The following is a 26,487-nucleotide window of genomic DNA, read 5'->3' as shown; positions in this document are numbered from 1 at the left end:
TTCAAGCGAAAACCTATATGCATTAATTATTTCATTCACAACAGAGAGATATATAATAGTACAATTTTAGATATTGATTAAATACGTTGCCGATGACCACAGAGTGGTGTGTGCTTTGCTTCACATCTTTGACATGGTGTAGTCCATAACATCAACCAGGTAATCTGCAAACATTATGTTGAAGTTAAAAATACAGCTGTGATGAAAAAGAATAACATTCTGTCCATTTTTTTGAAAAAGGGTATGTGAAGACATACCGGCGTCTTCCTTAGTGAAACAGAGAGGAGGGGTAATTCTGAAAACATTTCCGTAATATCCACCTTTCCCAATCAGTACTCCATGTTCTACAATAAGGAAAAAAGCGGTTTATTAACAACCATATGCTTAAAATATGGCTAGGTTGAAATGTGGTGGACAAAAACATATACCTTTCATCTGGTCCATTACATGTAGAGTTTCAGCCTTCGCAGGTGCTTTTTGTTGGCGATCAGTGACGAGTTCAACTCCAAGTATAAAGCCTCTTCCCCTTACATCTCCAATTACTGCAAAGGTCATCATGTAACATAATCAGCAACCAATTAAGTTCGTCTTATAAAGAGAAGCAAAGAATATGAGTGAGAAAAATTCTAGAGTCATAGATGCTAGTTCTTGACGTATAAGGATACAAGGACAAAGAATAAAACTTACTCTCATGCTTATCCTTGAGTGCAGTTAGTCTTTCTTTCAGATAGGATCCAACAACAAATGCATTATTCTGAAGCTTTTCTTTTTCAATCACTTTCAAAACAGCATGCCCTGCAGCTGTACATAAAGGATTTCCTCCAAAAGTATTGAAGTAACTGCGGTGAGTCAGGACTTCCGCAATCTCAGGAGTAGTTACTACAGCACCCAGGGGAATGCCATTTCCGATACCCTGGGCATAGACCGCAACAAATAATCAGAATACAACCCTATGCTATTGCATGATGAACCAACACGATAGACATAGTGGAAAAATGCTTGTTTGAACTTGTTAAAGGTGTATGGATAAGCTGTGCAGTTAATAATTTGTAGAGCAATGGCATGGATTGATTTAGTGATGCAGGGATAAGTTTTCAGGTTCACTACAGAACAAAAGGCAATGACAAACTAACCTTTGCCATTGTCACAATGTCGGGCACAACACCTTGGGCCTCAAAGCTCCAGAAATGGCAACCTGTGCGAGCGTACCCTGCCTGAACTTCGTCAGCAATGCAAAGACCTCCAGCTTTTCTAATAATTTTATAAACGGCAGGCAAGTAACCTGGGGCCAACTCTACTATGCCACCCACTCCCTGTCAAGTATGAAATCATCTTTCCTCTAAGAACACATAACATAACACCTTAATTCTAATCCGGGGAACTGAAAATTACCTGTATAGCCTCAGAAAGAAAACCAGCAACATGGCCACTGGTTCCAAAGTCAATAAGGTCTTGGATATCTTTGGCATACTTTTCACCATCTGAACCAAAGACGCCTCTGTATGGGTCTGGGTTCAGGGCATGATGAACTCCAGTCTGTTGGCCAAACGATAATGAGAGTAGTTAGCAACCATGTCTACAGTGATGAAGCGATAAGTTACGCAGTTTGGTTGAGGAATTATATAATAGAGAAAACATATAATTACGCTCCAGGACAGCAGACAATATTTTTACCGGTTAAATTGTATTTCTTGCCTATTTACTTATATATGCTCACTCCATCGTTGACCTGATACAGGCCAGAACCTCAGATAAATTTTTCTACCGCGGCTCTCTCTCTCTACCGGTCCCAGTGTACTGTTTAAGTTCAAATGACACTGTATAACAAGTGCGATAAATTCAAGTTTGGACCCTAATGCAAGATGGTCCTCTAAATGGACTAATACTCTCAGATATTTAATATGAAGTTGTGATCCCTTACCACACAGGAAAAAGAAAGACACAAGATCCCAAAAAATATCTTGTATTTTTTATTCTTCCAAAGGAAATCTAAGGTTAGTTAAATTAAGGGTAATTAATTAAAATAAGTAAAATTTTAAGCGTTTATACGTTTTTAGCCCACCCTAGAAAAGTTTTACCAAAATAAGCAAATCGTATTTTTTTTACCTTTTTTACCCTTATGTTGAAAAACCAAATAAAAATATTTTTTCTGAGAATATGTGTCGGTTTATGGTGGTTACGATGGTAGCTAGGGATTTTACAGTGAAACCCTAAATATGTCGAATGTATATGGATGTTTTTGAATGTTTTGAATGCTTAAAATGATGTAGTTTCGATGTTAATAGATGCCTAGAAGTGTAGCCATTGAGAGACAAAAGCGTAAAAAGTGAACAGTGTCACGCAAACTGTGAACAGTGTCACACAAACTGTGAACAGTGCTGCGCAAACCGCGCAAAAACTACTCACATCGGGCAAACTGCTTGCAAAATCGCGCAAAAAATACTGTTCACAGACTATGATATCTACTTTTGCGCGATGTAATCAGTGTTTGCGCGATGTGAACAGGTTTGCGCGGTGTAAACAATGTTTGCGCAGCATTGTAAATTTGCGCAGTTTGCGTGACACTGTAAATTTGCGCGCTTTTGTCTCTCAACGGCTACACTTCCAGACATCCATTAACATTGAAACTACATCATTTTAAGCGTTCGAAACATTCAAAAACATCCATATACATAATTCGACATATTTAGGGTTTCAGTGTAAAATCCCTAGCCACCATCGTAACCACCATAAACCGACGCACATTCTCAAAAAAAATATTTTTACTTGGTTTTTCAACATAAGGGCAAAAAGGGTAAAAAAAATACGGTTTGCTTATTTTGGTAAAACTTTTATAGGGTGACCTAAAAACGTATAAACGTTTAAAATTTTGCTTATTTTAATTAAATACCCTTAAATTAATTGCATTTCAAACAAAGAAAGGTTAGTAAAAGAAGGCAAAACTTGTAAACCCTTCACGTAACAACAATTTTCCACATTTTTACCATGCTTTCAAGTATGTATACATATATAATATATATATATATATATATATATATATATATATATATATATATATATATATATATATATATATATATATATATATTGTAAAGGCAAGAAATAATGGCTGAGTGCATATATTAGCCTAAGATATTCCAATCCAAATAGCGCAAAGCAAAGGGCCAAAATCATTCTCATTCACTTGAAAATGGGCCCATGCTTTTTGGAATTAAGGTAATAAAAATAAGTAAGAGTTGAAAGATAAGTACTTTCACCTGAACAACGTTGAATTTCCAGTTGGACTGGGCTGTGGCTGCCATGGTTCCAGCTGCGTTACCATGATACGCGTTCCTTAGAGATATTAAATCATTAGATCCTGTGTACAATCTTGCCATCATTATTGCCAATTCATTCGCTTCTGTGCCTGAATTTGTGAAGAACACCACCTACACAAAATATAATAAGAAATATCTAGCTTAAAATATTGACAAGCAGAATTTTAAACTTCTTATCTAGACAAGAAAAGACATTCTCGAATTTTAATTAATTTATAGTAATATTTATTTAAAAAATATTGTTAATATGATACCATACGATGTTTACCATCGGCGATTAACTAGACTCTTCAAAAGACACGACTGGGCCTACGTAGTGTGATCTTCATCATCATAATGGAAAGCGACAAAAAGCAAAGACGAGATGAAACGTGGACCGTTGATGACAGACCTTAAGATTGCCAGGCATTTTGGAGGCTAGTGCCTCGGCGAAATCAGCGATAGCATGGTTGAGATAGAGAACTGTGGAGTGTTGGATGCGCTTGATCTGGTTGATCACGGCGTCGACTACATCAGGATGACTATGGCCGCAACACACCGTTGCAATCCCTCCAAAACCATCCAAGTATCTACGGCCGTTTTCATCGAACAAATACTGCTTCTTTCCGTCCACCACGTTCAGCTGTCACACACAGATTCGTATAATTAAAATCCTATAGATCTGACCGTTCATTTCAGCGGTGCGGCCCACTCAAAAGATTGAATCAAAAATGCAAATGAGATTACAATAAAATAATGAAATCGATTCAATCATAGTTCATATGGAAGGAAAATGATCGGCTGTAACGCGGACTCACGGGTTTGCTATAGAAGTGGAAAAGTGAGGGACTGAGATAAGTCTTCCGCTTGGCCAAGATCTCATCGGCTGAGGGACCGGTATAGGGAGGAGGAGAGTAATCGAATGGGGGCATTTTAGGAAGAAAAACTTCATTGTCATTTAGAGACGCCTCCTGCTTTTCCACTGGCTGAGAGAAGCACCGGCGCCACCGCTGAGAATTGGTTGAAGTTGTTTCTGATAATAGTTTTCTCGTGATGAATCTCTGCATCTTCGTTTGGCTGGTTTAAGAGTTGTTATGGAAAGAGATTCCGAAAATGCAGGAGGAATAGCGAGTGCGTGTGATTGCAAGTTTTCGTACGAGCTGAAGAGTTACATCATAGAAAGATTTATATAGGAGCAAAGGGAAGGTTTTGTCCCGAAATGACAATCGTGCCCCTGTACTACAGAACTCCTGCATCCGCTTGGGCAAAATTTGCCCGTGAATCTCTTCGGAGTATTATTTTCTTTTTGTACACATAATGTTAAAAGAAAAGTGGTTTTTTCCTAAAGATTACCGTAAAAATAAATACTAAATATAAAATATTTAATTAAGTTTGATAAATAACATTTTGATATAAAAATATAAGTAATGTAAGTGATTTTTGATAATAAAATAAGATTAAAATATTATTTTATTAAAATAGTTTTAAAAAATTATTAAATTTAAATTGACATAGTTTCTTTTAAAACTAAATAGTGGTGATTATTACATTTTCTTAGTTAAAAAATTGCATCTAATATTGTTACAATATCAAATTATAATAATAAATACTAATAAAATAACAATGAATTTATAATTTTAAATAGCAATTAAAACACCTTAAAAAATCTTGTATACTTATGATGCAATTTTTTGCATCATATATATATATATATACATATAATTAGTAACACAATCAATATGTCCAAGGAACTAAAGTTAGAATTTTATTTGGATGCATGCTTTGTTGCTTGTGAGAAATAATAATGGATAAGACCAATTGTTGCACTAGAACAATTAAAAAATTTCCCAAGGGGGCCATTGATGAGCGATACAAGCAGTCTGGCTCGTGAGTGTGGTATAAAGTAAGAACCCAACCCAACCACTCAGACAACGACTCTTTATTATGATAATACGCAAACTGACACGAGTTTCATGTACAAAAACTGTGGCTTAGTGTTTTCAGGGCGGAGTGGGCACTGGTGATTTTTTATTGTTTGATGAAGAATCGGCACGCACCGAGGGATCAAAAAATGGTAGCCCTGACACCAACTACTGACAAAAACCCGCTCATGTGAAAAAAATGTGGCCAAATTCGATCACAACAGTTTCTAAAAGCTTGTATCAATGTACATGTCTTTTCTAAAAGCACAAACGGATAAAAACTTCGATAATATCTAATCCTTCAATCGGATTTGGAGGCACCGTGGATAGATTCACTGACATGGGTAGCAGTAGATTCTAACCAAATCAAAACAAAGTTTGGCTCAAATTTATAAAAATGCCAAAAGATTTATTCCCACACAAGGTATAGTGAATTCCCAAATTTCTATTCATTAAATTTCAAAAACTTAAACACCCATCCATGGTTTGAAAAACTAATACCTACCTTTCAAAATTAAATCAAGATTAAAGGTAAAATTGTTATTTAATAATAATATTTAACATTTATATCATTTTACCTCTTTAATTTGAAAAACTAACAATTTCGTCCAAACTTAAGTTTTGAAAAGTGATATTTTCCCTCCTACCCAGCGTTTCCAATTTCGCCGATAAATTTTCGCCCAATGATGACCGATCTCTCTCCCTCCCGGTGTCGTCTCTCCCTCCAGTGTTCAATATTGGGTCGACGACGTCTGGATTCGATGAAATCCAGACGAAGAGTTTTAACTCTTCGTTTGGACGACGACGACGATCCAGAAGAGACTGATCTCCTCATCTGAACTGTTGTCGTCGTCTAGACGACGAAGATCTAGACTAAGAGTTTCGACTTTTTGTCTGAATTTTGTTTGGATTCCGTCGAATTCAGGCGTTATCGACCTAATATTGAACACCGAAGAGAGAGACGACACCGGGAGGGAGAGAGATCGGCCATTGTTGGCCAGAAATTTGTCGACGCAATTGGAAACCCTAGGTAGGGGGGAAAATGTCACTTTTTAAAACTTAATTTCGGGTAAAATTGTTAGTTTTTCAAACTAAGGAGGTAAAATGATATAAATGTTAAATATTATTGTTAAATAATGATTTTACTTTTAATCTTAATTTAATTTTGGAGAGTAAGTATTAGTTTTTCAAATCATAGGTGGGTGTTTGGGTTTTTGAAAGTTAGTAGATGAGAATTTGAGAATTCACTATATCTCAGGTGGAAATAAGTCTTTTGGCCTTAAAAGATTTCAGTTCTAGTTTGAATTGGTGATACAAAATCATCAAATCATAGGTAAAAAAGAAAAATTATTAAAAAAATAAATTTACTAACAACTCGTAGAATATTCGACTCAATTTGAATATGAGTTTGACTTAAAACCAAGTCAATTCACAAATGCACGCTTCCTAAAATATTGCAGCAATTTGCTGCTTTCGTTTTGACTAATACTAGGAGTGTGAGTAGTCATAAAGACAGCCCTAAGTGGTGGCTCTGTAAGCAGCCACTATAATTAATCTCTCGTTTTCGTTGGTCTAAAGGCTATTGCTATTCTATAGAGTCATGTCAACAGCAATATTGGCAATTTAGGATAGGGAAAATTAATGTTTCGAAGCCCTCAATGAGGTTTGTATATGTTGAAATTTTTGTGATATTTTAAAGCCAAATTTTTAGATTATTTGTTTACATTAGAGATATTAAAAGATGACACAAACAAGTATTTCGATAACTTTTAGTTTATATAATTCCATAATCTATAATATATGTGTCCATCATGCGGAATTAAATTGATTCTGTTGATTCATAATAATATTACATTCTGGACTCTTCCCAAATCATTTGAAAAAAAAAAAAAACTCTAATCAAAATTTTGGATCTTTGGCTCAGAAACAAAGCTAATTATAGTTTCAATCTCAAAAAATGAACTTGGAATATAATATGGCATATATTTAGTGGGCTAATGAATCTGGTCATCTTTTCGTCGTTACATTCTGATTAAAATGGAGTCCCTACCAGCACAACAACTAGCTAAGTTTTAAAACACTCAGCATAAATAAATCAAACGAAAGCGACCTCAACTTCAAGATGTGGCCGTGGAAGATGCTCAGCATAAATAAAACAATAGTTTACAACTAAAGCAAGAGAAACGTCTAGCTATGTTTTGCTGCGTAGGATTTCCACATTTCTTTTGCGCAAGTCATGATAGTAGTAAAAGAAATTGGTTTTCATTGGCATCCCCTCTCGAGGACAAGCTTTCCATTCAGATGAAACAAATAATTAGAGAGAAAGACAGGCTTTTTGAAAGCAACACTGAAAGAGATGGGGTGGGCCAATTGGACGGATTAGATTGTCTTGCCAATATTGGCTTGGCTATGCACCAACCGGACTACACCTAAAATTTTATGACAGCAGGGCATCTTATCTTGGGAAGCCCCACTGATGTAACCCATACGTGTCTTGTCTATCAAATAATTGTGTAAACTTACCTGATATCTTTCACGCTTCAATCTCCTTATTTTATTTTTTACTGAATGCATCTTAACATTGGAGCTATTGCTTCCCTTTGAAATTTGCTTGTTGTGAATGCTTTTAACACCTGCAGATTGGAGATGGAAGGAATTAAAAATGATTTATAAGTTGAAAGTAAGTGAAATGAGGTGAGAATTTGAAAAAAAAAAAAAAAATTTCTCCAAAGGGAAAATCAGTTTAAAGTCTAACAGTATGCAATTCAAGTCATGACATTACTGGTAAATTTCGCGGCCGAGGAATATTCAGATTTCAGTCTAACCCGTCTTTGTATTCTTTTACGATTTGCCAGTCAGTTATTTAATGATGGCTGAAAATGATCTCATTAACCAATGACCATGGATGCAAATAAAATATTCCACAAGGGATTCCCCATTTTGCACTAACAAAATGCTTTGTTCCTCCATTTGATGAATCACAGAATGAAAACCAAGTTACACATTGTAACCACCATATTTGTGAACGCAGGCCAAGTTTTCTGCATAACCCATATTCAATGTAATCAACTCAGCTAGAAGAGTGATTATGGTTTTTAATACTGTCTAAAGGTTAGATTGAGGCGGCCGGGACGAAGATTGGACTGTTTTAGTAGAGAGCCAGGAGCTGAGTTGGGGATGATGGATGACACACCGTGAAATATATGTCTAGACTCACCACCAAATATTAACACATCCCCTGATTCCAAAACGACTGTTTCTGCTTTGTCAATGTCCCTCTCATCCCCATAGAGGAATTTTGCTGAATCACCTATTGAGAAGGATACAACAGGTAAACCTTTCCGGAGGCTCTCACAGCTTTCATCACGATCCTACAAATAAAGATAGCAAATATGAGTAAAAGAAACTAAAGTTCTTAAGACCCTTCAAAAAATAAAGTCAATTGGAAAACGTTTCAGTAATTAACATCCAGAAAAAGAAATAAGTTGCACAATGGCCAACAAGAGATATGTAGCTACAGACCTGATGGAGACCTAGTCGCCCACTGGTAGTATAGAAGTTCACTATACCAATATTTGGAGAAATTGCAGGAAGCATGTCTTCCACATTGATTAGTCTGAATTCTTTTTTAATTAGAGCATATGAATCTGAGATTGCTGTATGAACATACTGATTAAAAGATTGAGGAATATGAGGGGGCTCACAACCATCAACACGCCTCTGTTTTTCATATTTACGGGTCTGAGGATCCCAATCAAGGCCAAGGCACATCATATGGAGCCGAAGTTTTGCTCCATCTTTGTAACCGGGCTGATAAAATCCACCAGGTCCCTTACCAAGTTCTTGACAAGTCTTCACAATTTCTATCTGTAACATTTACAGATTTCCACAGAATAATCATTTAACAACAAGGGATATCAAACAAATAATTTGAATAAAAGCAAAAATTTCATATAGACAACTTCTGACATGGAAAAAAAATAAAAGCATTAAAATAAACAATATACTTCAGCTCATCCATGATCCAACAATAGTAAAGAATCAAGATTTACCTGTTCATTAAGTCGAAGGTATTGTTTTAAAAGAACCATCCCAGGCCTCAGTACTTCCTGTCTACTTCTGTCCTCAGTCGGCTCCAATTCATTATGGTTTTCCTTGTCTTCTGTATAATGCCTAAAGCTACTTCTGGATACACAAATATCAAATGGTTTGACATTAAACAAACCCGAACTTCCAGAAAAGTCTAATTTCTTATGACTCATCCCATGTTTGGATGGACCAGAACCTTTGGAACAATCTAACTTCTTATAACTCATTCCATGTTTGGAATATCTCTGGCCATGGGGAGATGTTTCGACTCGTGTTGAATTAGGCTTACCCTTATCCCTAAAAGATGTAGAACTTGAAACACATGAATCCCCAAGTTGGGGTGCACACACATTTCCTATTAGCCGCTCTGACCCTAGATCAATTCTCTTTTTCCTTCCATGAGATCGTTTGAAATTGGATTGCTCTTCCAAAAAATCCTCATTTTCAATATCCATCTCATGCTTTGAGTAACTTCGAGTAGACTTAGATGCTTTGATAATAAGAGAATCGGCCTCAAACTGAACATCCTGATGGCTCATAGGATTTGCAACTGGTAAGTTCTCTAATTGAGATGAATCAACATTTCTATCAATCCCCATTTTCCTATTAATAAGATAGCTAAAATTTGGAACGTTTTTACTGTCATCATCAACAAGGAAAGACTTCCCAGATGGGTCTTGAAGAAACATAAGCTAATACAAAAATGGAAACAAAAAAAAAGCAACTTTATTTATCTAAGTTATAAACACTAAACAGCTATTATTCATAAGTTCATTACAATTTGCTCGAAATTGAATTAAAATGAACAGAAAGGAAAGAAGCACTCACAGTTCCAATATGAATTGGTCTAAGATTTCCAAATTGGATAGACGAATAACCACTAGTTCTAGAACTGTTACTCACAAGATTCATTTTTCCCGCCATCGCCATGGGCAAGCGACAAAGATGGGCTTCAATTGTACGGTACAAGAAGATCATTATAGAAATCTAAGAGACAGGGTTAATTTAAAAACAAGAATGTAAGTATTTGTTTGTCACGTTAGGATTCAATTTTCATTCAATTGAATCCGAGATGGTTCAGCTTACCAAGAACTTTGAGAAGTGAGAACGACGACAAATGTAGTAAAACGATAACCGTGATTCCGCCGGGAAAACAGCGAGAAATTACAAAGGCTTTCATATTTTGGGCCACCATTAGCCCAGATCAGTTTTGTTGAATTCCTTCTTATGGGCCTGTTTGTGCACTGGTGTCAACTGTAAATAAGCATGGATTGGATCCAAACCAAATCTAAATAAGACTTAATTTAAATCTGACATAAATTTAAATAATTAACTTGGGATTAGCTCAAAACCTACAAGTTGAAACTTAAATTAATCTAAAAAATATTTTAACTTTGAATTCAAATATTTAGATCGACTCAATATTAACTCCTCAATCTGAGCCTGAATTTGAGCAAATCGATATTTTGCAATTTTAGAGCATATTAAACGGCTGTATGGGCAACCTAACCCTTTTGAACTTTGCCAATAAAGTGGTGAATCATTATCACGGTTGGTGTAGTTTAAAGATCTCAATTAAATTCCCAATTAATTTCAACAACATGATATTGTCGAGCCTAAAGAAATCCTAAGTGTCCTACATATCTTTATCCAAATTTCATCATAGGCTATTATGGTATCATCTTATTAGTGTTTACTTTTTTTTATATGGTTCAACTTTCAAATATCATAGACATTATAAATATTAATTGATATAAATAAATTGGTGCTTCATAATATAATTAAATAATTTAATTATTATTTTATATTTAATTTAAAGTATTAATTTATTTATATCTGTTAGTATTTAATCATTTATATCTAATATATTATTGTTTTTAGAATGCATTAACAAATTCATAAATTTCTTTTTATAATATTTATAAGATTTATTGTGATTTACATTAAAGGTCTAATGGCATTTTAAATATCTTAAAGAATTTTTACGGGTGGTTAAAATAATTAATATAATATATTTTAATTATTAAAGATGATTTTTTATGGCTGTGATTTTCTGAAAATGGACTGTAGTGTGCAAGTAGATTGCTGACATGGAACAAACATGTAAGTAAAGCGTGCGAGCAGTGTGAATCGAGAGCCATGACGACACGTGGAAGGCATAATCAGACCATTCAGAATCGCACTCAAAAGGGTGCCTGCAGCCCACTAAGAAAAAGATGCGCTCGAACTCGATTGATCCTGCTTAATTGGATCATCCCCAGTGGCACCACCTCTCTTGCCTACTCCCCGCAAGCCAAAATTATTTAGTACTTTTGGATAAGATTAGACGCTACGTGGATGATTTAACTCAAACTAATAATTTAGTTTCAACAAATTGATTTTAAGTTAGAAATTGACTTAATTTGATATTTTAATTTAAAATTAATTAATTTATTCATCAAATAATATTATCGATGCTACCAACATTGTTATTCACTTGTGTTGATATTATTATTCTTGTTAACAACTCTATGATGATTTGTGTATTGACTTAAAATAAATTCGAATTGATTATTATAAATTTAATTCAAACTTAAATTGATTGGTCAAATGACTATTTTTCACACAAGGTTTAGTGTAAATATAATTTTTTATTTATTAATTATCAAAAATCTAAATACTTCTCATTATGTTAAATTTAATTGTTATTGTCAAAGATAAAATTATTATTTAAGAAAAATATTTTAAAAACTAAAAATTTATTATATTTTTATCCTTCAAGTTCAAAAACTAACATAGTCACTTTTACCAAAAGTTTGAAAAACTTATATTCCCTCTTAAGGTTTTTGTAGCAAATGCTGGTGGTTAGAGATGATGACGACGATAACGTTCTCTCTCCCTCTGAGCTTCTTTCTCAATCACAGTCCATTTTCGACTATCATCAATAGTATTCTCCCCTCATCGAAGACACGATGCAAAGGTCGAGATCTAAGTTTCTTTGTCAGACGAGGAAAAGATCTTAGTCTCTTTGTCCCGTTATTGGTAAGGGGAGAAGTTGACTAAAAATATATCGCGACTGAGAAAGAAGCTAAGAGGGAGGGGGAATATTGTCGTCACCGTTGTCTTTGACCGCCGATAGTTGTTATAAAGACTCAATGGGTAATGTAAGTTTTTCAAAGTTTTGGTGGAATTGACTTATTAGTTTTTAAACATAAATATGAAAATTTGATAAAATTTTAGTTTTTAAAATATTTTTCTTAAATGATAATTTTACTGTGATAGTAACAATGAAATTTAATAGAATGTTAGGTATTTAAATTTTTGATAGTTAACGGATGAAAAGTTCTATTTACACTAAACCTTGAGGGGAAATAGTCATTTGGCCTTTAATTAATAATATCATTATCAATAGAACTCTCTCTCTCTCTGTATATATATATAAAATAATGTTATGTATAATTTAATATATAAATAATGACGTATTACCATGTAATTGTATAATTAAAAATTAAAAATAAAATAATACTCAATCACATGATGATATATCATTATTTATGTATAAAATTATACACAAAAATTGTATACATAATTTTATCCATATATTATTAATAAAATTATTATCAATAAAACTCTCTCTCTCTCTCTATATTATCAATAATATTATGTAATATTACAAATATTTATTTTAGATATATAAACAAGAATATATTTATAAGTTATTATATAATGAAATATTATATAATTATTTAATTTAAAATTATTTAATTATATAATAATATCCACTAAATATATACTATATATATTTGTTTACAAATATATATTTGTTTATTGAATCCGATAATGACACCATCAACACTCAATTCAATGTTAAACAGGAGAATTGACAATTAATATTCCATATGTCATGAGTAACCCCACTACTAATGAATGCGCTTTTGTTGAGACAAGTAAGTAACGAAGCCAAATTGAAAGCCTACCATCCTTTTTGAGAGTTGGGTAGTGGGATTAGGAAAGTTCTCTGCACAGTACACTCATGCCTATCTTTTCCTTCTTCTCTTCAATTTCCGCCGGAAAATCCTAATGCACGGCGAACCCACCTGCCGGAAAAACCCAAGTTTATGTTCAGTCTTCTTGTTTGGGTTTATTATTGTTTTATCGTTGAGTTTTCATCATGGCTACTGTAAATCAGATATTTATAATGGATACAGGTTGACACTTGCTGTGCCCGTTGAATATAGTGTAGGATTTATTGGGAGAGCTTTTCTAATGGAGACTAATCAAATGGCACCAAATTTTAAAGCTGCATTGAGCGTTGAAGCTGTTAATGGGAAATTCTCTTGTTCTTTAGAGGTTTTTCTTGGAGATGTTAAGGTGTGGAACTCTGGGCATTATTCACAGTTTTATGTTTCAGAAAAATGTGTTCTGGAGCTCACACAAGATGGAGATTTACAGTTAAAAGGTCCAAAGAATCGAGTTGGCTGGCGATCAGGGACTTCAAGACAAGGTGTGGAGGTAACTACAGATTAATTAAGCATGAAAAAACTCGTCATTTTTCTCATAGTATATGATTTTCTCTTGTTTCTTCCATCCTATGCAGAGATTGCAGATTTTAAAGACGGGCAATTTAGTTCTCTTGGATGCATTGAATTTTATAAAGTGGCAAAGTTTCAATTTTCCAACTAATGTAATGCTCTGGGGGCAGAGCTTAAATGTGGCCACTCGCTTAACTTCTTTCCCCACCAACTCAACAGAAATCTACACGTTTGAAATTCAGCATGACAAACTTGCTTTATACCTGTACTCAGGTAATTCTAACTATTCTTACTGGGAATTTAAGCCCTCCAAGAACAGAAACATCACTTATATTGTTTTGGGTTCAAAAGGCTTAGAGATTTACAGTGAAAAAGCTAAAAAAATGGCCCAGATCTTTTCTTCACAGCTAGACCCCCTGAGATTTTTAGCATTGGGAAACAAAACAGGAAATTTAGGACTCTATTATTACTCTGAAGATGAGCATAGCTTTAAGGCAGCATTTCAAGCAATTAACAACACTTGTGATCTTCCCCTGGCGTGTAAACCTTGTGCCATATGTACTTTCTCAAATACTTGCTCTTCGATTCATTTGTTGGATAAAGTTAATTCTGGGTGTGGTGAAGGAGCTCCTAGAGAAGTGTTACGTGGAAGAGAAAAGGCTGAAATGCTTGAACTTCACGGGGTTACTAGTGTACTAAAAAATGCTCAGAAAAGGGTCAATGTTAGTAAGGATTTATGTTCAGATTTGTGCATAGATGACTGTGAATGTGTTGCTGCATTGTACTCTTCTGATTCAGCAGAATGCAGACTTTATGGAGTGGTTATTGGGGTGAAGCAAATTGAGAGGGGAAATGGATTGAGTTATATGGTAAAGGTTCCGAAGGGGACATGGACAAGCCATGGTGGTAAGCCAGATTTGCAAAAGTGGGTCATAATCTTGGTGGGAGTGGTTGATGGTTTGATTATTTTGCTTCTTTTTGGAGGGCTGGCTTATTATTTGGTTCAGAGGAGGAGAAAAAAGTTAATGGCTACTGACAACACCACTTCTTGACGCACTGTGATTTATCTGTTTCTGGTTTTTTGGTTATTTACAGAGATCAGAAAACATTTTTTTGTTTGTTTTCTATATACTGATGTTCATAGAAAACATTTATTAGCTTAATAAATTTTCTCATAAAGTCCTAATTATGTGCGCAAAAAAAAAAAAAAAAAAACGATTCAGCTAGGCCAAAAAACTATTTCCCACCTAGGATTTACTGAAAGGACAAATTCTAAGAATAAAAAAGTCAAGTTCTTATCAGTCCTTCATTTTCATTAATAAATTTTGTTAAAATAAAGAATAAAAAAGTTATTTTGTATAGAATTTTCTAGTTTCTTTTTTTCCTTTTGTTTCTTTCTATTGTCTATTTTCTTCCTCATTTTTTAATTTTCTCTCTTATTATTTTATTTTTCCTTTTCAAATGTTTAGGGACAAATTATAATTTTTGAAAATATAAGAGATATATCAATTATTTTTTTAGAAATTTAACAAAGTTAGGATATTTTGAAATTTTTAAAATTTTTATATATTATTTAATAGTTTTAAAAATGATAATTATATTAAAAAAATTAAAACACAATATTTTGAAATTAGTTAATATTTTCATTTTTTAATATATAAATATTAAAAATAAAAATAAAAATAAAATAATATATTGATAATTTGATATTTACAATAAATATTTATAATAATTTTATAATTTTAATAAAAGAATAAAACAATTGTTTTTATAATAATCAATCAGATTTAGTGGGAAAGTGAACCAGGAGTAAAATTTTTGTTGCTTACAACTTAAAAGCGTGAATTTGTTACTCCATTCAACCTGGAGTGGGACACATTCAGCTAACACCAAATCATCAGCCCCAGTGGGCGCAATTTCGAGCAAAGTAAAGGACAAAATGGAGCGAATTGAGCTCAGAAGCGCACGTTCTGGCTTTCTTAAGGAGACGAAAGTGAAAGGTTCATTACTTCACACGGGCGCATAATCTTTATCACTGCACGATCTCTGTGTATCTGGCAACTTTTCGATGTGGGACAAATGGGTTCAGTCATTCTCTCCGCGTGCAATCTTAACGAACACCTAAAAACGACAACCCGTCTTCACTTCCCACTGTGAAAAGTGAAAAAAAAGCACGGAAAATGATATAATTTGGCCTGTTGAACAAGCCAGCATCATGAAGAGCATAGATTATGTGTTATTAGAGGTCTATGAAAATAAGATGAAGAGCTACTGTTTGTTGTCCACGAATTAAGTTGTGACTAATTAATTACCAAGGGTCCCAATTCGGAAAAGCCTGCCATAGGTTGGAAAAGTATAATATATACCAAATTACCAATTGGCAAATAAACTATATTTAATTATAATTTTTAGGTTTGTAATAAGTTTAGTTTAGGGTTAGCTTTAATCCAAAATATTCAAGCTCATATTAAAAGAGTCAAATTTAAACTGATTTGAATTAAATCGAAAATAGATTATTTTTAGAAATAAATCTCAAACTGATTATTATAAATTTGAGATGATCTTATGCGAGTCTTGTTCTTGGTTCGATCCAAATCAAATCTAATCTTGAATAATATCGAAATAACACATTACAAGTGATTTTTAGCCCATGTCAATTTGATTAGAATTGTTGATGGTTAAATATACCTTTATTGTATTTAAAAAAAAAATCTCTTTAAACCCAATTTATTACAAAAAATAACCCTGTTTAATTAGGATTAATTAAGGTTTTTGTTTACTTTTTATTTTCAAATTTCATAGTTAATTATGTTTTTTTGGGTCAAATTTAAAAATTTTCTTTTTCAGATTCATCTCCTTATGAAATTACTCGCTTTGTAATTTCAGTAATAAATTTGCATCAAACAAAGAAATAGTAGAAATTTAAAAACTTATTTTAATGCATTAAAAAATTAATACTTACAGTTTATGTACTAAATAAATACTAAAAATTAAAACAAAAGTTACAAGACCATAAGATAGAATATAAATGTAGTTAAAATTTATTAAAATAAAAATTGTGAAAACAAAATTTCATTAAAAATTGGTGGGTAAGTTGAGTCCATCCATTTTAGGCCTCTTTCATGGGCTTCCAATTAAGCCTAGACTCATTCCATGTGGGACAATGTTACAAAAAGTTCATGGGCTTTTGGATCATCAAATTTGACCCCCCACGCCATTCGGAGTGAAAAGAGGATCAGGGTGCGTAGGAATCTTTATTATGAAGAGGAATCTAAAGTGACAATAACTAGCCATACTAATTTAGTGGTGGATTCGACTGTACTCAGTGCAGCGTTTGATTTAAACAAGTTAAATTCGTGTTAAAAAAGGATTTGTTCATCCAGTTTGAGTTCGGTTTGAGATTAATTTTAATTTAGAACACATCTCACCAATAATTTTTATCCTTCTTTTTTGAATAATTTTCTTTCTTTTTATTATTATTTTCTACAATAACTGTTTACTAAAACAAAATAGTCCAATTAACTCAAAGTAGCAGTGATTCCGCCTGGCTGCTTCAATGTATATATCCATAAAAAGGGATGGTAAGTTCATTAATGGTGGGTACGCTGTCGTTTCACTCACTGATTGATTGATATTTGAGACACAGTGCATTGCAGCAGCAGCATGATCTTGAAATAAAGACTCTTTCTCCTATTTTGTGGGGGATTATTAGTTTAAAGTAATTGATTTTGATAGTCATAGCTAGCTGTCCAGTGGGCCTACATATAGATGATCCCGTTAAGAGATCCAACGGCTATCATGCTGTGTAGTTTGTTTTCATCAGTGGATGAAATTTGATGGGCATCCCAACATGTGAGGAATTGAGATTGAGACAACTTCTGTACAAAATGTATACTCCATGAGCTTTCTTTCTCTTCCTGCATATATTTCCAATCAAATTGTTCTATTTTCAAATCAAAACACAGCCCGTGAACCTTAATGTCACCAAGTCTCACGTCACAAGAACACGCTCCTGTACATCAGTTGTCATACATTCAAAGACCCCACGACAATACCCTGTAGCTGATTGCAGACATACAATCAATTCTTAAGAGTAAATTTGAGTGTTTTCCAATTGAATTAGTTTGATATTTAATTTAAATGGATCAAATTTGAATTGAGATAGCCGCATTTTGACTTAATTTGAGCGAGTAATCAACATATTTATGACTTTAATTTTATCTTTCCAATAATTTTTTTTTTCCATATTTGATAATTTTTTTTTCAATACATTTATCAACTCAAATTGGATTTCTTAGATTTGAACTGAGCTCCTGTTAAACTTTGTTGAGGCTTATGTCAGCTTGAATTTATGCCTAGTTACCAATGTTACATACAGGACACCAAACACAAAAGCTTAAAAGCCCTTATCAGGGTTCACCATTTTAGCACCATGAAATTAACCAAACAAATATATTTTGATTTCCTTTTAGGGTTTGCATTTTCAACCATGGATATGAAGATTAAGTCCAATTCTTCATGAATTTTCTTGATAGATTATGTGGTGTACGATTTGAGTGAAAAGTCTTGTCAAGAGGAGGCTCTTGTGTTGCAGCCCAAATACGATAACAAAAAGCCTATAAACTTTGACTATAAACATTACCAGCATCAACGCATGTGTTATCTCTGGTGGGATTTCAAGTACAATTTGATTTCCTGATAGAATATATGCTGTCTCCATAGCATTTGAAATAATCGCGTTATGTGATCAGCTTGATGCAGATGGCATAACATAAATGAACTCATAACCCATTTTCTGCAAAAGCAATGAATTCAAGTAAAAACAAAGGTTTTGTCACGAGACACCTTTCCAAATTAGCACTGTTTAGCAACATCCGTATTGTCTGATTGGACATTCAATCATGCATCCTCTTACTGTATATATATATTTTTTTGCACATAATAATGAGAAAAAAAATGGTCTACAGATCAGCAAGGCACCAACAGTATGCATCACTTTTCCCTATGCAACATGGCAAGGACAAATGTGACGTATAAAGCTTTAACATGTAATACACATGACGGTTCTTCGTTAAGTGCAGTACTTAAACAGAGGTGTAAGATAAACAGAGGGATAAGTCGAATAGAGTTGGAGTCCGATTTTTTTTAAATCGAGTTTCTCGAATACTTTTCTTTAGGACTATAATTGATATGCTGATAAGCTCGAAGCCACCTTCAAATAACAGGCGGTGGAATTAGACTGTTATCGAATTTCCAAGACCAAAGTTGTCCAATCGTCAACCAATTCATCCAGCCAATGACAAGATTTAGAGTTTCGTCTAGGGAAAAAACAAAGTAAATGATCAACTTTACAGCAGCCAAGCCAAACTTTCATCATTACACCAAGACTATCTCTCTATCAAGAAAGTAAGAGAACACGTATGTGACGTCACAGAATAATGCTTTCCATGGGGGCCATCTTTCTTGCTCGCAAAAGTAGGAAGAAAAATTTATTATTACTCGACGTTTGTGAAGTTTAACAATGCTAAATATTCAATTAGCTATCATTACTGATAATCTCAAGATCCTAATAGTGACGTTAATAAATTATTAATGCATATCAGAGTGTTATAAATTAATTTAAGGGAAATAAAATAAAAAAATTATAGCAAGAACACATAGTAATAACTCCTGTAATATTAATTGAGGAGAGTACGTTAGGATTGCGAATGTCAAATATAAGATTTGAATTCTATATTAAAAAATATAAATTATTAATGTAAGATTTATATATCTTGATATTAGAGTCATTATCACTTGTTTCAATTGTAATCATATAACATAAGTGGTAACTTTGATAATGCATTGTTTGACCAAAGTTGGTAAGGAGTTAGAATACAACTAGCCCGTGTGGATACTGAGGGTGGTAAGAAGCTAACACACAAGCAACCTGCTCATGCATGGACACTAAAACTATAAAGCGTGATGATATATTATAATTTTAAATACAAAATCTGAGATTTAGATTTCACATAAAAAAAATATAGGGGGTTAATATAACTTTAGATTCTCGAATCTTAACAATTAATTTTTAAAATATGGTTCTAATAAGGTGCATATCAAGCCAGGAGCAATAAGACAAAGTCGGAGGAGCAGTCTGTTTATGTGGTGAATTGTTTTGTTCTGATGATTAAAGAGCACACATGTGAATAGGGTACAAACAGAGATTTGTTTGTGGGGAATAAAGACAATTTTTTCTAAGTAAATTTAGATATGAATATCCTTTTTCTTAGTAAAAATAATAATTAAATACCTTCTATACACGTTTGCCTGTGTGTGTATGTATGCCTGCATACATACCATAAAACATGAGATAAAATGATTATGAATAAAGGACATTATTTCCCAAGCTTTATTAACTCTAATCTTAACAATATCTCCTACATTAATTGCTTTGTTAGGTGTCGAAAATGACAACGCTCTTGTCAAATCTCTTCAACGAGACAGCAATTAATCCGAAGAAGCATGATTAGTAATCGGCAAAATGCACACCTAATTCCTAGAAAGCACCAGCATCTATATTTGGTGAGTCTCAAAACAATCGCTAAGTATGTGAAGACTTGAAGAAACAGATTTAACAAACAAAAGAATCAATAGTAAGATGTTTAATCACGTAATGGGATACCGATATGATACACAAAAACTGAAATGTTTACTGTCCAAAGTTCTTACCCATTTTTCGGGAAGAAAAGTAGGAAAGGACTGGTGGAGAGATGGCGGAGACTGGTGGTAAAATTATTAAGTTGTAGGAAGGCGTTTAAGTGAAAGAATGTGGTCTCGTGATAAGAGAGAAGAGATGGAACAAATTCTAGAGAGGCATATATCGACAGAAGTCAAGGAAGCGTCAAGTTTTGTTTAGCTGTCAGTTCAGTCCCCCCAAAATTAACAATTCTAACGCTCTTGCTCACGGGGAATTGTATTATCTCTCTCTCTCTCGCGCGCCGTCACCCTTTTATATTTCAGTTTCACCTTCACCTGCTTCAATCCTCATTCGATATACCTAAACGCCCCTGCACCTTCTCATTTCATAATCTCTTACTTAGTGGAACCGTAGCTTTTAGGTTTCAATCACCACACCAAATAGATAAAATTTTGAATTTAGATTTAATAATTGGTTTCACAAATATAAATCAAAAACTTAGCTTTGATATTTTGAAAATCTATACTCTCTTGCTTTGACAACACCACCTCGGCACCTTTTTTGTCATTTAAGTTATCCCTTTTGCACACTTTCTCGTTTTCTTATCTTACTACAAACTTCAGTAGGCTTTTTTACTCATTAACACAAATTTGATCGTCAATATTTGCGGTTTGTTAATTTCCATTGATAAACCAGTAAAAATTAAATTTATATAAAAAAGATAATGTAATTAGTAGATGAAAGTATATATTAATCTCATATGAATTTGTTTTTTTATATAATTATTTGTATCTAATTAAATGTGATGATTCGGATTTCACATTTTAGTTTAATACCATATTGAAATTATTGTTTCATATTAAAATCTTAAATTAATTGGTAAAGTTAGGAAGTAACAGCTCAACATTATATTAGTCTGCCTCGTTGACTTTTGATATCGTCATATATAATATTTTTCACATGAAAGTGATAAATTTTCTGTATGTTATGATCAATCATACTGTTAATGGGCCTTTTAATGGAAAATTAGGATGGGATTTGGTGCAAGTTGTTTAAATTTCGATTGAATAAATCAAGTTCGAGTCAAAAATTAGATTTATTTTTATAAATGAATTGAATTTAAACCAATTTAAGTATTTGAATTTGAGCTAAATTACATCAAATTAAAGATAAATTATTTTTAAAGTATAGTTTAGACTTCAACTAATAAATTAAAAATTTAACTTTTAAAATCAAATTTCATTCAACTAGACTTTATACGAACTCAATTAGGATCTAACTAGCTCTTGTCCATATGGCCAATAAGCATCACATTTTCAACATTGTTCTAAGATCAATCATGCTGCTATGCTGATCACGTGTTGAATCCGAGACTGAAAGTGATGAGGCCAATTTTGTAAATTTACTATAATCAATAATATTATCTTGTGAGGAAACGGAGGCACTCATGCAGGAAACAAACAAAGATATCATTTCAGTTCTTGTGCTCGTCTTCCGTAAAAGCCCCTAAAGCTGGAAAATAAAAGGTGAGTGAAAGATCAGCCGGGAGATGTAGAGGCAGAAAGCATGTCTTCAAGGCAAAAGAAATCTGCTTTACATGAGAAATTGATGCAGCTTCGTGATGTTACCAAATCTACTGCTGTAAATAACCCTAATTTTCTACTTTACGGGGTTTTCTTCTATTTCTATGTGTATCTCTCTCCATATAAACCCTAGGGCAATCCATCTACTGATAATATAAATAATGGAAATGAAATAAAAAAAGGGTTCCCTTTTTAAATAGATTATGGGTAGTACTCCATCAAGAATTTGACTCTGAAAGTGAAAACTTTCTAGAAAGTTGATGGTACGACCTGGGATCAACTATATATAACTTGTTTTAGTTATTTGATTAATGATGATTCTGTTTTTTTTTTCCTTTTTGAATTTTCTTGTTTGGCAGCTGAACAAAACCTCAATCGTAGTAGATGCAACCGAGTATATAGAGGAGCTGAAGCAAAAAGTGGAAAGTCTGAACCAAGAGATCGGGACCTCAGAAATGTCGACTGTCCAAAATTCATTGCCTGTGGTGCAAATTAACTACAATCTCATCCTTATTTCTTCTGATTTTGTTTAGGCTTCCATATAATGACCAGATTACAAAGTACTAACTAACATTTATTCTACTGTTGTACTTCATCAGCAGGTTACAGTTGAAGCCCTAGAAAAGGGTTTCCTAATTAATGTGTACTCAGAAAAGAATTCCCCAAACTTACTCGTTTCCATACTGGAAGCCTTTGAGAAACTTGGACTTGAAGTGCTTGATGCTAGGGTTTCTTGTACTGACAGTTTCCAACTAGAAGCTATGTTTGAAGGAGACGTAAGCAACCAGCTTTCTTTCAACTTTTGAAATTTCCAAGTGAAATTTTCACATGTTCCCAGCTTGCTAGTTGTAAATTTGTAATCATAGAGGGTACATTTGCATATTATTAATTGTACTTTCAAGTTTTGAACCACATATTTCGGACTTTGATCACAGGCACTGACACAATAATGTGTGGTTAGCATTAGAACAGGTTTTATTTTTCATAAAAATAAAAAAATCTTTTTATTCGTATCTGTTTTGCATGCCCTGGAAACTCTCTCTGTATATATTCACTGAATTTGTTTATCCTGTGTACTCTTTCAATGGTTAAACAAGGCTCTTGGATTTTGCAGAATTCTAAAGGGCACGCCGAGGGCTTGGATGCTCAGGTTGTGGAACAAGCCGTATTGCAGGCTATCAATAATTTACAGGAGTGAAAGCCATTAATGGGCAAGTGTGTTACATCGAGTTTAGCTTCATCTTCTAAATCTTCTTCCCTGTGAATTCAAAAATGTGTTACAATGAAGGGAAGATTGAGTGCTTTTAAGAAGTAATTAAGTTATCTGTTCAATCTAGAACCATTATTGATATCTACATATATATAAATATTTAGCCAGTTTGTAATTTTCTTCCTTCGATTTCATACACAATGAATGTATACCCTTCAAATTGTTGGGTTTCCTAGCAATCAGTCGAAGCTCTAATAGAATAATTCACCAATTTAGTAAATTTGAACATCAATGACTGATACCATATTGTAACATTCTCTATCTGTCTGGTTCTGAGATTTTTCCTTTGGAGACTAATTAAGGGGGTCAATATATTGCATAACAGGCACAAATCAATTCCAGTTCTGTTTGTTTTGTCATTTCATATGGATAGAAGCATATAAAATTTACTAATCAAACAAATCTCGAGAGAGAAAAATACTTGCAATTGGCTCGCGATCATATAATAAGAAGCAACTTTTTATGATTTGGTAAATTATATATCAATAAAAAAGCATTGGGGCCGTCAATGCATGCGGGTAGCAGCTTAATCACTATAACATGGATTGATTATTATTAAAATATTTCTCCAACTACGAAACAAGTAAGCCGCTGCTAGTTTTGTGGGAGAGATTCAGCGGTACCAGCGTTTCATAATCAAATCAAAGGAGATCAATTCAAGAAAACTGATGAAGAAATGTGTCAATCAATTTCACACTTATGCTGCAAGTGGGAAATTAATTAACAAGTTGGCAGTTGTTGTAATGCAGATAAGAGCCAGAAGGTAATCCAACTGTTTGTCTTCTCTACAAAATTCAGGCTGAATATCTTACCTATACAGTTTTTTTTCTTGAAAATGCATATTTGTATGTATATGTATATGTATATTTATATCCCCAACTCCAAGAATTGAAGTGCTACCTTCATTATTATGTTGAATCTATTTGAAATTGCATGAAACAAGATGCTTACGTAGTAAGCAGCAGAAAAGAATATCCAGTTAACGAGGAAAAAAAATGAAGAGATATCAATACTACAAGCGAGATAGAAACAAGATATATTTTACTTGGGAGTGATGATTAGAATCTTGGAAAGAACAAGAGTTTGGGCACTGAAAGAATTATTCCCATGGATAATAACCAAGCTATTATTCCCATGGATAATAGCTTTAGGGTGGAAGATATTGGAATTATTAGAAGGAATCTTAAGCCAAAATGATGAAACAATGTTTAAGGAACTCTTAATATGAATTAGACACAATAAAATGATTATGATGACGAAAGGCTCGAAGAAGGTACAAGGGAACATATGGGATTTGCTTGTTGACTGTTGGAGGGATGCGTCCAATAAAATTGACTGGAGACTGTTGAATATGGATGCCCATACAAAGTTTTACTGAGTGTGTGACGAGTTATATATACTACTTTAATTCGTGCTCGTTTATTAAGAAATCTTCAGGATTAGGTTTTTACACTTGGATTTTTAATCATTTTGGATAGATTAATTTGAAAACTTTAATTTGACAGTGATATAATATAGAAAAGAATCAAGCTACTTGGTATGAAATGATAATCTACTGTTATCCTCTGTTCATTTGAGGAAAGAAAGCTATGATATAGAATTAATAATACAAAAATATATTTAATAGAAGGGGTGGATCCGAGGTGGTTTGTCGTAAATCCACGTATTGTCTCAAATAAATTGATTTTGAGTTAGAGTTTCAATTTTATAGTTTGATTTCATCATTTATTTGTTTGTTTATTTAGTGATATTGTTTATCCCATTAACAATATTATTTCACATTATATGCACTAGATCAAAAAAATTTAAATTAGACATTATGGATTCACTTGAACTATCCTAAATTTAGCTTTCCTAAGATCAAATTTATCTGAGTTTAATAGTGACACAAATAATTTCAAATGTCTTGGAGGAGCCTAATTGAGCCCAGTCCACTACCGGCATAGTGGAAATTAAACTTGGATGAAATTGATGATAAATTTCCTGTAGTTTAGCCGTTGGAGATTGATTCACTTGGCAAAATCATAAATCTATGGATTTGTCTGGCCTATTGTTTTTGGCACTGGATTTTTCTTAAACCCCACAACAAACGTATCCAACGGGTCAGCTCGAAATAGTTGCGACTAAATTGAAAAAAAAGTACATCGTTTTCAGAGTTCATGCAAATTTGTAGCCTGAAACGCCCATGGACATGGTGATGGTGCTGCAGCTGCAGCTGCACGGAGGATTATGAAATGAAATCCTTCAAGTTCAAAATCAAAGAATAGGTTTTTAAAGAATAATTTGTGAAGTAAAAAAAGAGATTTCAGTTATTTGTGATATTTTAAAATTATATTTTTAACTTATTCAATTTAATAATTATGTGATTAATTATTGAACTTGAAGTTTAACTTATTTGACGTGATTAGTTTTATCTTAAAGGATGCTCTAACTCCAAAAAAATATTTAAAAAAAAAAATTAAAGGACGGCCCACGGTAGAACAAAACTAAATTAAAACTGGATTTATTCCAACAGGTTTTGTTTCTTCTCTGTTGGAAAAATTAAAACCGTGAACCCATGGCCCATCCCCTCAAAACCTCACAAATGCAGACAATTTTTTTTTTTTTTTAATGCCTCAATAATTTATCTTCTATAATATAAATATATATTGGTGAAACTGATTTTTACCATCATCATCTTAGATGGGATCTTGATTGATCTCTTCTGCAAAATTATTTCAAAGGTTATTTGATTTTTTGATTTATTGATTGAGTTCTAAAATAGACCATTTTGAGTAAGGCCAAACAAAAAACTATTTTTGTGCTCTTTTTATTTGATTTTGGTCTCTATTATTTGAGGTGGATTCGAGTCATCCACTCCTATTATTTATTGTGGGTGGGTTCAGATGTTATGACCCAAATAAAAATTATGAATTTTATAAGAGAATCATACAAATTATATATGTAAACTGTCCCATATTATAACTTTTAAATAGAAAATTCATTGCATCTACTTAAATTATCAGGCAATTATAATGATTTTGTCTAATAATAATAATAATCGTTCAATTATACTTATGCCAATGGCAAAAAAATTTCTGTAAAATATTATTAATAAAATTATATACACATATTTTTTATTTATAATTTATGTACAT

At 33.0% G+C, this 26,487-nt stretch overlaps 4 protein-coding genes across 7 annotated transcripts; 2 read left to right on the top strand and 2 right to left on the bottom strand.

The window, feature by feature from the left end:
* LOC123223069 (alanine--glyoxylate aminotransferase 2 homolog 2, mitochondrial-like) lies at positions 1-4,466 on the bottom strand. The gene is made up of 9 exons (XM_044646139.1): positions 4,115-4,466; positions 3,709-3,939; positions 3,258-3,428; positions 1,393-1,536; positions 1,134-1,313; positions 688-913; positions 429-542; positions 258-344; positions 1-164 (listed from the first exon to the last, which is right to left on the bottom strand). The coding sequence occupies exons 1-9, from the start codon at positions 4,361-4,363 to the stop codon at positions 121-123; spliced, it is 1,446 nt and encodes a 481-aa protein (XP_044502074.1). The 5' UTR covers positions 4,364-4,466; the 3' UTR covers positions 1-120.
* A 2,711-nt stretch (positions 4,467-7,177) lies between these two features.
* Positions 7,178-10,661, bottom strand: LOC123214096. 2 transcript variants are annotated; one of them, XM_044633821.1, is made up of 6 exons: positions 10,394-10,661; positions 10,136-10,257; positions 9,271-9,999; positions 8,741-9,085; positions 8,001-8,589; positions 7,178-7,851 (listed from the first exon to the last, which is right to left on the bottom strand). In XM_044633821.1, exons 1-5 carry the CDS (start codon positions 10,500-10,502, stop codon positions 8,314-8,316), a joined length of 1,581 nt encoding a protein of 526 aa, XP_044489756.1. In that variant the 5' UTR covers positions 10,503-10,661; the 3' UTR covers positions 7,178-7,851; positions 8,001-8,313. The 2 variants fall into 2 exon arrangements, with proteins under 2 accessions (XP_044489756.1, XP_044489765.1); XM_044633830.1 differs by having other exon boundaries at positions 9,271-9,834; positions 10,394-10,654.
* A 2,580-nt stretch (positions 10,662-13,241) lies between these two features.
* Positions 13,242-15,004, top strand: LOC123217702 (G-type lectin S-receptor-like serine/threonine-protein kinase SD2-5). The gene is made up of 2 exons (XM_044638805.1): positions 13,242-13,798; positions 13,884-15,004. Exons 1-2 carry the CDS (start codon positions 13,367-13,369, stop codon positions 14,868-14,870), a joined length of 1,419 nt encoding a protein of 472 aa, XP_044494740.1. The 5' UTR covers positions 13,242-13,366; the 3' UTR covers positions 14,871-15,004.
* A 6,800-nt stretch (positions 15,005-21,804) lies between these two features.
* Positions 21,805-23,463, top strand: LOC123229413 (transcription factor BHLH3-like). Of its 3 annotated transcripts, none has more exons than XM_044655206.1 (4): positions 21,805-22,138; positions 22,440-22,565; positions 22,680-22,856; positions 23,195-23,463. In XM_044655206.1, the coding sequence occupies exons 1-4, from the start codon at positions 22,064-22,066 to the stop codon at positions 23,276-23,278; spliced, it is 462 nt and encodes a 153-aa protein (XP_044511141.1). In that variant the 5' UTR covers positions 21,805-22,063; the 3' UTR covers positions 23,279-23,463. The 3 variants fall into 3 exon arrangements, with proteins under 3 accessions (XP_044511141.1, XP_044511151.1, XP_044511157.1); XM_044655216.1 differs by having other exon boundaries at positions 21,934-22,138; positions 22,683-22,856; XM_044655222.1 differs by lacking the exon at positions 21,805-22,138 and adding an exon at positions 22,155-22,343.
* The last annotated feature ends 3,024 nt before the right edge of the window (positions 23,464-26,487 follow it).

The sequence above is a fragment of the Mangifera indica genome, chromosome 1 (genome assembly GCF_011075055.1).
Source record: "Mangifera indica cultivar Alphonso chromosome 1, CATAS_Mindica_2.1, whole genome shotgun sequence".
In the NCBI taxonomy this organism is placed as follows: Eukaryota; Viridiplantae; Streptophyta; class Magnoliopsida; order Sapindales; family Anacardiaceae; genus Mangifera; species Mangifera indica.
This window is presented reverse-complemented; position numbering and strand designations above follow the sequence as displayed.